At 41.4% G+C, this 9324-nt stretch overlaps 1 protein-coding gene and 1 long non-coding RNA gene across 6 annotated transcripts in view; one reads left to right on the forward strand and one right to left on the reverse strand.

Annotated features, from left to right (window-relative positions):
* LOC102372980 overlaps positions 1 to 3625 on the forward strand; it is a 23736-nt gene extending 20111 nt beyond the window's left edge. For both annotated transcript variants that reach the window (XR_003094664.1, XR_003094665.1), the window contains one exon: positions 3367 to 3625. This is a non-coding gene — a long non-coding RNA (uncharacterized LOC102372980). The remainder of the gene's footprint in view (positions 1 to 3366) is intronic.
* The window catches only part of PSMA3 (proteasome subunit alpha 3), a 14917-nt gene continuing 8299 nt past the window's right edge, over positions 2707 to 9324 (reverse strand). Inside the window, exons 8-11 of one of the 4 annotated variants that reach the window (XM_006026237.3) lie at positions 6692 to 6738; positions 4000 to 4067; positions 3622 to 3686; positions 2707 to 2886 (exon numbers count right to left, since the gene is read on the reverse strand). In XM_006026237.3, coding sequence (XP_006026299.1) covers positions 2842 to 2886; positions 3622 to 3686; positions 4000 to 4067; positions 6692 to 6738 — 225 coding nt within the window. In that variant the 3' untranslated portion in view covers positions 2707 to 2841. Of the gene's footprint in view, positions 2887 to 3621; positions 3687 to 3999; positions 4080 to 6691; positions 6742 to 9324 lie in introns of all 4 variants that reach the window. The other 3 variants (XM_014521127.2, XM_025207139.1, XM_014521126.2) reach the window with 3 other exon arrangements.

Consider the following 9324-nt stretch of genomic DNA (forward strand, 5'->3'; position numbering starts at 1 on the left):
GCTGAACATTCCTACCAGCAAAATTGATATTCCAGAGCCAGGACTGAATTCATTCACTTGCATTCATACAGTAGAAGCAGTTTGTGTCTGGGTAGTTCACAACTTGTGTAACATGCAGTAGGTTGCTGAAATAAAAACTTGCAGTAGTTTGAAGCTTTTACTTCAAAGGATGCTGCTTCTCCACTCAGAGCTCATCAATGATCACAGTGATGCTGTTCTGAAACTAAAGCTGCAGCCAACAGCTAGAGCACCCTGGCAGTCCCATACAGGGATTGGCTTGCAAACCCTTACTTGGGGAGCAGGGGGTTAGGATAAGGAACCTAAACTTCTGAAGCATTTGGTTTGAACTGTTCACAGACTCTCACTGGCTGCCAGCCAGCTATTCATATGTTGAAGTTAATACTCTTACACACTTAAAGCTGACTTCTACTAAATTACAATTAATGTAGCATTTTAGGCTTTACTTGCAAGTCTTAGTCAAGCTCTTAGTGGAAACTAGAATCCATCTGTGTCTAAATAAATAAACATCTTAATGCTATTTTTAAAATTTATCTGAAAGTTTCCTTGATGTTGTGATAGTTTTGCATGTGATTCCTTTTACAGTAAGTATCAATGCATGGAAGTGAATGTTTTTGTCCTTTCAGACTGTTGAGCTGCATTGTTCTCATGATTTGTATTTGGAGATGGCCATTTCATTCACAGCTGAAATTGGAACAAGAAATTCCTGCATAAACTGGCATGAGAATTCTCCACCTCTGAAAAAAATATCAACTAGCTTATCTTGGCCCAGCAACTTCTGTCACGTTATGGCTTGCCATCTTTTTTTTAACTTTAGCAAGCTTGCACCGCTTAGTATTTAAATATATTAAATTAATCCTTAATAGAGGCTAGTCATTTTAGTTTTAATCCTCTAAATTCACACTGGTATTAAAAGGAAATTTAAAACATGGGCATAGATACTTCCCTGTACTTGTCTGAATTGCCTGAGGTGATATACTTGCTAGACATCTCAACTCTAACCTACTTAATGCAAGCCTCGCATCTGCACTGCAGGTAGACACACCCTAATCTCCCAACTGCTGCCAGATCCAGCCTAACCTCTGTAAGGCTTGTCAGTCTGGATTTATAGTGTGGTCATGACTGACTATTAAATGCAGAGATAGCACAAAGCTAAAAACAAGAACACACTTAATAACTGGAGACTACCTACTTCATTTATACAAGGGCTTTCTTCAAGGTACAGATAGTAGTGAGCCTTAAAATCACCTTCTTAAATGCCAGTGATATTATGTTGGTCTAGAGAATATCCTGGGGCAACTGCTGGTTGGTATTGTACATTTTGGGCTTAAGGGTACTGGCAGGACTTAGTTACTTCAGCTGAACAAAGGAAGGAGGTAAAAGACTGAAGGACTGCTCAGGAAAAGTAGGCTGGGTATAGCCTCCCCTTCTGCTGCAGGTTGTCTTTTGATGAGGTAGTGACCTACCACCCTGGGTGTAGGCCATTCCTCCTTAACCTTTTTTTAGACTCAACACACTCCTTGGAAGTAGGTGCAAGGATTGTTAAAAGTGCTTGAGAGCCAAGAGATGTGCCCCCTGCAGAAGAAAGCAACCACCCACACACAGTCTATACCAAATTAACCATCAGGGATCCTGGTTTTCTCCGATTTAAAATTTCCCCAACTTTCACTTTCCTTTTTTTTTTTTAAACTCAAATCCACATTTTTCCATGACTAAAATGAAACACCACTGTATGTATGTTAGTGGTGTTTTGTTTAAGCCACAGAAAAATGTGGATTTGGGGTTAATTTTTTTTAACCCAATATTGGGGGGTTTTAAATAGGAAAAAACCAGGATCCCTGCTAACCATGCGGTAAGATTCTTCTTTGACCACAAATATGGCAGTGGGGCAAGACCCGGTAGCCAAGAACTTCCTTCTTGGTTTCAAAGTCCCAGCAGAAACTGTCACATTCCAGTCAAAATCCCCAGCCTTGGCTGCAGCCAACATCCAGTACTTCTGAGAGAGGACCCCCACCCCACCAAAAAAATACCTGTTTATGCATGCAGCAGCAGGAAGGTAGGAAAAATTACTTCCCTGCCTCATGTGGCAACCATTAAAGCCTAGCAACATGGGGAATACCTACAGCATAGGCCTGACCAGTGCCAGTCCAACCTCTTGAAGACCTCCAGTGAGTCCACAACCTCCCATGGCAGTCTGTTCCACTGCCCCTCGGTTCTAAACTTCTGTAATTACAGAAAAATTAAGAGCAATATTGCTGTTGCAAAGAACTTAGTCACAACAGCTCAGTGTTTCTTGGTACTGGCTTCTTTTTTGAAAACCTTTGGGTTTACTTTGCAACTCCTGTAAATGTTTGCATACTTAATGCTAATATTGTGCAGCACCCTTAAAAAGGATCTCACGGCACCCTGGCAGACAAGCACTAGTGTAGACAAAGTTGTGCTCATCTAGACAAGAGGTAATCTAATTTTACAGGACCAGTATCTTAGTCTGCAAGCAAGCAGTGAAGTATTTGGGGGAAAGTACTGTGTCCCAATTAGGCAGATTTTGCAGCTTCACTTTAGTTAATTCAGGAAAGTGTCATTCTTGACATAAAGACCTTTAATTCAGAATCTTATTAAAACTTATACAGGTCTGAAGTGCTCTACTTTGTCTTTTCCAGTATCACTAACTGACTTCCAGACGTCTGATAACAGTAAATGGGAATATTTATTAGTGCAAGTTGGTCAAAATAGTCTTCCAGCAAGTACATAATGGCAACCCACAGTTGATGCATAATAAACAAACCTGTGCTAAAATAAAATTTGTCCTGAAGTAACAACGTGTTACATATTGTCCTCATCCGATTCATCTTCCTCTTTCAATGATTCCTGTTTAGAAAACACAAATACACACATTAAATTCTAGCCCTTGTTGAGAGGTCATCCTACAAGTCATAGGAATCTGGATAAAGGATCTGGTTCTCTGTAGCAGGAGTTGTTGCACTGATGCAAGGTATGCTACCCACGAGCAGGAAGTTCAGATTTGTGGCTTTGCACATGGAAGGAGGTAGACAACAAGGTCTCTTATGCACACTGCTACAGGATGCTGTGCAAACACCTTAACTTTTGTATGGGTTGAGTGTCAAATCATTTGTCCAACACTGCTACTTGTGTGCATAACACTTAAATGCAGTTACTGCTTCCAACACTAGTACAACTGTTGAGATCCTCCGTCTACCAGTTACCTCTTTTCCTGCCAGCTCCTGCATTTAGAGGAGTTATTGTACTTGGCACAACTGACTACAAGACTTGTACCAATGTTTAAGAACAAGGTCTAAATCTAATGCACCGATTTTTCTCCTTACTTAGGCAAGGAGATATGCCAGCGTTACCAGGCTCTTGAATGTGATCAACTGAAGATACAACTGGGATATGCTGTTTTGCTAATCTCCCTTCTAAACTGTTTCAGGTAATGTTTCTAGATCCGTTAATCTAAAAATTCCAGGCTACCTTTGCACTTAGTTGCAAGCACACTGGAAGTAGTGAACTTTGTTCAGTTCATTCTGTTCAGGTTTCCTTGTAAAGTGGAATTTTAAACTGAATAAATAAAGCTCTCTTGCTTACCTTGGCATATTTCTCCGCTTCTTCCCTGATGTCTTTCGGCACAATTTCATGTTTTCCCTTGGTCACTATAAATAAAAGCATATTTAGAAATGGTCTTTTAGAACTTAACTGCTATACAAGTAAAATTTTGTAAGTCATTTCATGGGATCATAGGAGAATAGGGTTAGAGGGGACCAACTTCCCAAGAGCTTCTAGTCCAGCCCCCTGCTCAAGGCAGGAACATCCCCGACTAAATCATCCCGGTTAAATGTCTGTCTAGGGTGATTTACACAGAGATTTAATGCACTTCAGGTTATTTGAGTCTTTAGATTTACTGCCACAAAACTTCCATCAGAACTACATTATTTCTATAAACAAGAATAAATTAAATAAATTTACCTTCTCCAACCCAGCTGAGTTCAAGTTCAAAAGCTTTATCCTTTACTTCATCATGAACTATGTAGATTCTAGAAAAGAGACTGAAGTTTGCAATTAACTGGCTACTTACACATTTCCCTCTTAAATGCTATTTGTTAATTTAATAATTAAACAGATTAGATATAGATATCCAACTTGTCCATTCATCCCCCCCCCCACACATGCAACATGGCTTTACAGTTTCTCATCTAACTGAAAAAAAAGTTGAACTAAAAATCAAAATATCTAGTGTTTATACTAATGACTTCAAAAAAGAGTAAGGCGTTTCAGGCTATGATGCAAACAAGTTATCAGTCTCTGTGGTACAGGAGTAGAACTCAAAATCCCTGATCAAAATTTAGGTAGTTTAAAACAGTGGTGGCCAACCGGTGGCATGCGTGTCATAAATGGCATGGCAGCTTGTGTAACACAGCAGACAGGGCAGGAAGCAGAAAGCTGAGCAGCAGATTGGGCATGGAAGGGATAGGTGTGGCACTCATGAAGGGGCAGGGCTAAATTGTGACATGCCTGCCAAAAAGGTTAGTCTTCACTGGTCTGGAACTTACGCACTGGTAAATGGAGACGATGACATCGCATTTCTCCCTTTTTGAGCTTGTCATATAATTCAACTAGCAGAGTACTAAATATGCCTGTTGTAACTCACTTTATACTGACTGATCAAGACTGAAGCTCAATTAAGATTTTTTGCCTGCAGTAAGCATACTGTGCACAAGTTACAACTTTTTGAACTGGCCACGTGTGTTCTAATTCTGCATATCATTGAAGGGTACAAGTTGTGTGTGGGGTTGCATGTGCACTTTTACACACAACATGCAAAGGTAGCAACCTGAGGGCAGAATGGCATTCCCTGCTCATTGCCAGGGGTATGTAGAGAATATAGAGCCTTAAGATATTTGTCCACAAATGAAGTGAATGTTCTGCATGACAAAGAAACTTGCATTCCTTATATTGACGTGGGTGGTTCAAAGTCAAGCTGAAAACGAGCTGCTTCAAGAGCAGAACAAATACTTTATGCCAGTGGCGCTCAACCTTTTGCCCCTGACCAGACGGCCAGCACCCCATCTGCCTGCAGACTGAATCCTGCTGGTGTGTGACCAGATCAGCACACAACTGGGTCAGTTTAGCAACAATCCAGCTGCATGGGGGGAGGAGGTGGTGGTGATGGTGGTACAGGGCATGGCTCAGACATCCTCTGGTTGTGCAGGGGGTGTAGCCCAGCTGCACAGGGCCTGGGAATCTGGCAGCAGGAGAGGGGTTGCAGTATGAATTGCCACTGCTCCCCTGCTGTCAAATTTCCTGACTCGCAGGGAGCCCTGCAGGCTGGATTTGGCCCATGGGCAAGGGACTGAGCACTCCTGCTTTATGCCATCCCTGTGCTATGATCTTTCATGATCCTGGTAGAGAACCACTGTGCTCTACCTCTTTAGACTCAGGCCTCCCTTCCCCCGCATTCCTTTACAAAGTACCAGCTCTTGGCTTTTACTTATTTCTTGATCACAGAAAAACAATTCTATTGCAAAGAACTCAGAAAACCGACAACAGATCAGAATGGTTGTTACACTATGGATTCCTATTTGAAATCTCTGGGTTTACCTTGCCAATCAGATGTAGGTGTCTGCACACCTAACAGTGCTAACACTGCATGGCACCCCAGGGTGCTGTGGCACTCACTCTGAGAATTACTGTATCAGCTTGTAGTGCATTCACTTACGTACATTGTACTAATGTACCTAACCTACCATATCTCAGGGATGGATTCATTTCACACATGCGCTAATGCCAGGGGGCTCCAAACTGACAGATGCTTTTTCAGTCCTACAGTAGTGAGTGTCCCACAGTGGGAGAATAACATAATATTAACAGATGGAGGACAGGATTTTTAGTTTTACTTTCCTAAAAATTACTTTCAGTTAGAAGCTGATGCCTGCAGATCCAACAGCAACCACAGACCTGCTTTCTGATGGTATGTGTATCATTATGGCAGTTACTAAGGAGGCATGCTAACATGTTTTTCTGACTGCTTAAGCTGTGGTTAAAACATAAAGGATGACTTGCAACTAGGTACTGTTCCAAGAGAAAGCGGGCAGAGATTAGATGTCTTTGAAAGTTACCACATAGTAGTAGGGCAGTGCAAAACGGCTATGTTTCGATTCAGTTTTGGATTCGGACATTTTAGAGGACACCGATTCGTTTTGGTGTTTTGGCCGAAGCTCCTCGGAATCTGTTTTGAACAGGCTGCAAGGGAAGTTTCTCACAGCCCTATCCAGCTGGGCGGGGCTCAGGGCCCTGGGATGCACAGCCCCAGTGGGGAGCAGGACGGGGCCGTGGGTGGCTAGTCTGGGGGACGGGGAGGGCCACTGCATTTTTGGGGGGGGTTCAGTTGCTTAAATTAAAAAATAAATAAATAAATAAATAAATAAAATAAAGAGAGTTACTTGTAATATCTGAAGTGACTGATGGAAAAGGTAAAAATGTGTACTCAGTTTGTCTTCTGCATATTTTCAAGATATCAAGTATGCTTTTCATATAATCAAAACTAGCAGGAGCATAGCTCTAGGTACAGAACTGATACCTGAAACTAAACTTTAGGTGACTGATTTTTTTTACACCGTGTCATTTTCAATGGTGTATGTGCAGAGGAGGGGAAACTCACATTTTTGCGACTTCTTTAACAACATCACGGCAGGTCATTTCTTTCATCTGCTGATGAAGAAAGTACATGTCAGTACTGTTTTCCAAAGAGAGAAAGCTAACTGTTAAGAGAGACCAGGACACCCAGTATCAGCCAGGTGGTGGGCGCACAGTAGGACTGTTCGCTCCCCACTACTGACAAAGGGTGAAATCCAGAGAGAAACAGACAGCATACGCTTGAATGAAAGTGAACTTTTTCAGAACACTCTTTGCCAGTCCAAGCCCTTTCCCATGCCGGTATGTAGTTAAGTGAGTGCCTCATAGGAAGTCTGCACCTACATTTCAGTCCTTTCAACTGGAGCTAAACAGAAATGCATCCACATCTTAAACCTTTAGGAACTTGTCAAAAAAACCTGAGGTATAATCAAATGACAGTCAAAGATTGGTCTCTACCATAACCATCATACTCAAGGCTTTTCTGTTGGGATCTGTATGCAGTCATTCCAGTTTAAAGCTAACCTGCAGGCAGTCGCTGACTTTACACGATTCAAATTCAGTATTCATTTTTTATTTTTCTTGAACTTAATTATACCTCAGTCTTTAGGGGCATCCATCCAGGGCCAAATTAAAGTTAAATGCATGTGACCAATTTTTTTTTTTTTTTAAATAGATCAGATTCCTTATCAACCACCTCCTCTTGGGCAAATGGAAAAGCCACTTATTCTGTTACATTGAGGCAATGCAGGGATGAGATACCTTCCATTTCCCAGTAATTCATAAGGGATGCGGGCAAAGTACTAAACAGCATGGTGCTCAGTCTACATTTCCACATCATTTGTTGCAAGCTTAAAAACATGGCCAAAAGTAATTTAGTTTCTCCATAATACTTCTGGTGTAGCTTACACAAGGGATCACCATCATGCTTAGGGCACCTAGCTTGCAGTTTAGCTATGTATTTCCTGAAAACTTACAGGCATCAGCACATTTAAACATTAAAAAATTATGTTCCCTATATAGGCTGTAGACCAAAACTGCATTTTTTCCAACCCGTTTTTAAAAAACTCCTATTTGCTCATTTAATTAGCTTGCAGAGCACAGAAAACCCTACATGCAATTGCCAGCTTGTTGTAGAGTTCATTTTCTGCGCTATTTGTTCACAAGCTGTCTAATCTTCATTATTAAAGGAATACTTAGTATTGTACACAATTTTTCCAGGAGTTGTAGAGGAGACAAAGGTGTTAATTATTTCTGAAGTAATGAATTTCTGAGAAACCTCAAAAGTTTTTGTGAAGAGAAAGTCCTTTATGATGTTTTCTTTTTCTCCTCCCCAAACTAGCCTGTAAGGCCCTGCCTGGATACACAACACTTTTATGCAAGTATAATCAGTCTTTATGTTGGTATTTCAGTGCCACTAGGGACTTACTCAAATCTGGTGTAGAATTAGTGTGGGAAAGATCAGTTTTGGTGTTGTCTAGCTGTCTCTTATCCTGGGGTAATTACATGGTCAAAGCAAACAGGCTGTTACTTGCTCCACCACCATCTAGTGGCGAAGTGCTGTGATAGCACTAACTTCAAGCAGCTACCCAAGAGACTTGGGCATCTGTCTGCTCCAGGTCCCAGCGTAATTTGTGTCAGCTTTGTAAACAGGTTGTGTCCAAACCCTAAGGGCAACTCGCAGCACTCCAGTACTGTATTAGCAATACATTCAGAATCCATCATTATGACTTGGTGTTTAACCATAACAAAATTAACCTAAGAGTAGGTTAATTGAAAGTTAACCTGATAGAAAGAGGAAATTAGACATTTTCTCCCCTCAGTCTAGCAATTAAGCTGTCTGGCTCTTTTTAACTAACCTCTCTTTATAAACAGAGGAAGAAGAAAAAAATTAACTATTCTAAAACTTGTCTCTGCTCTGCATATACTCTACCAGTCTGGCCCAGTATACAGGGTTAATTGGAACCAATGTAACATGAGCCTAGAACTCAAGTTTTTTTTCCAGTTGTGATTATCTATGCAAACTCATGCCAGTAAAGTCTTTTCTGCTATGCAGCCACGTATCTTTATGCTGCTTTAAGATATACTTGTACGTGGTATCTACAAGCTGTTCATAACAGGTATGCTGAAAGCCAGTAAGAAAACACAGGTGCTACCTGACTAGATAAACATCTGATCTTTAATAAGCTCCATGAATACACATTTTTAGTAGAATTTATAGTACTTCAGTGGTCATTCTATATGGGCAAAGCATAATTCTGCTACCCCATTCATTGTTCTTTAGAGAATGTTCCAATCACTGTGACTTACGGACAAATGTTTCCATGCGGAACAAGCAGTCTCATTAACTAGCTGACCTCCCTGGTGCTAGAGTACATAAACCTTTCCTCTGAAGCCTACAAGGCACAGCACAACAGTTTTATCCAAGAATATTTATCTTGAGGTAAATCACTACAAATTGGTTGTACGTACTGAATGCTGTATTATTTAACATCCTACCTCAGGGGTTATCAACCAGGGGTACGCATACTTGTGGGGGCATTTGGGAAGCCCCCAGGGGGTATGCAGAAGCAGTGCAGAGAAGTGGGGGGCACTTCAAGTTTCGCCAGTGACCGCCCCCCCCCCCCCCAGTTTACCACCCGGGGGGTTTCCCCCCCCGCC

The sequence above is a fragment of the Alligator sinensis genome, unplaced genomic scaffold (assembly GCF_000455745.1).
Source record: "Alligator sinensis unplaced genomic scaffold, ASM45574v1 scaffold708_1, whole genome shotgun sequence".
NCBI lineage: Eukaryota > Metazoa > Chordata > Crocodylia > Alligatoridae > Alligator > Alligator sinensis.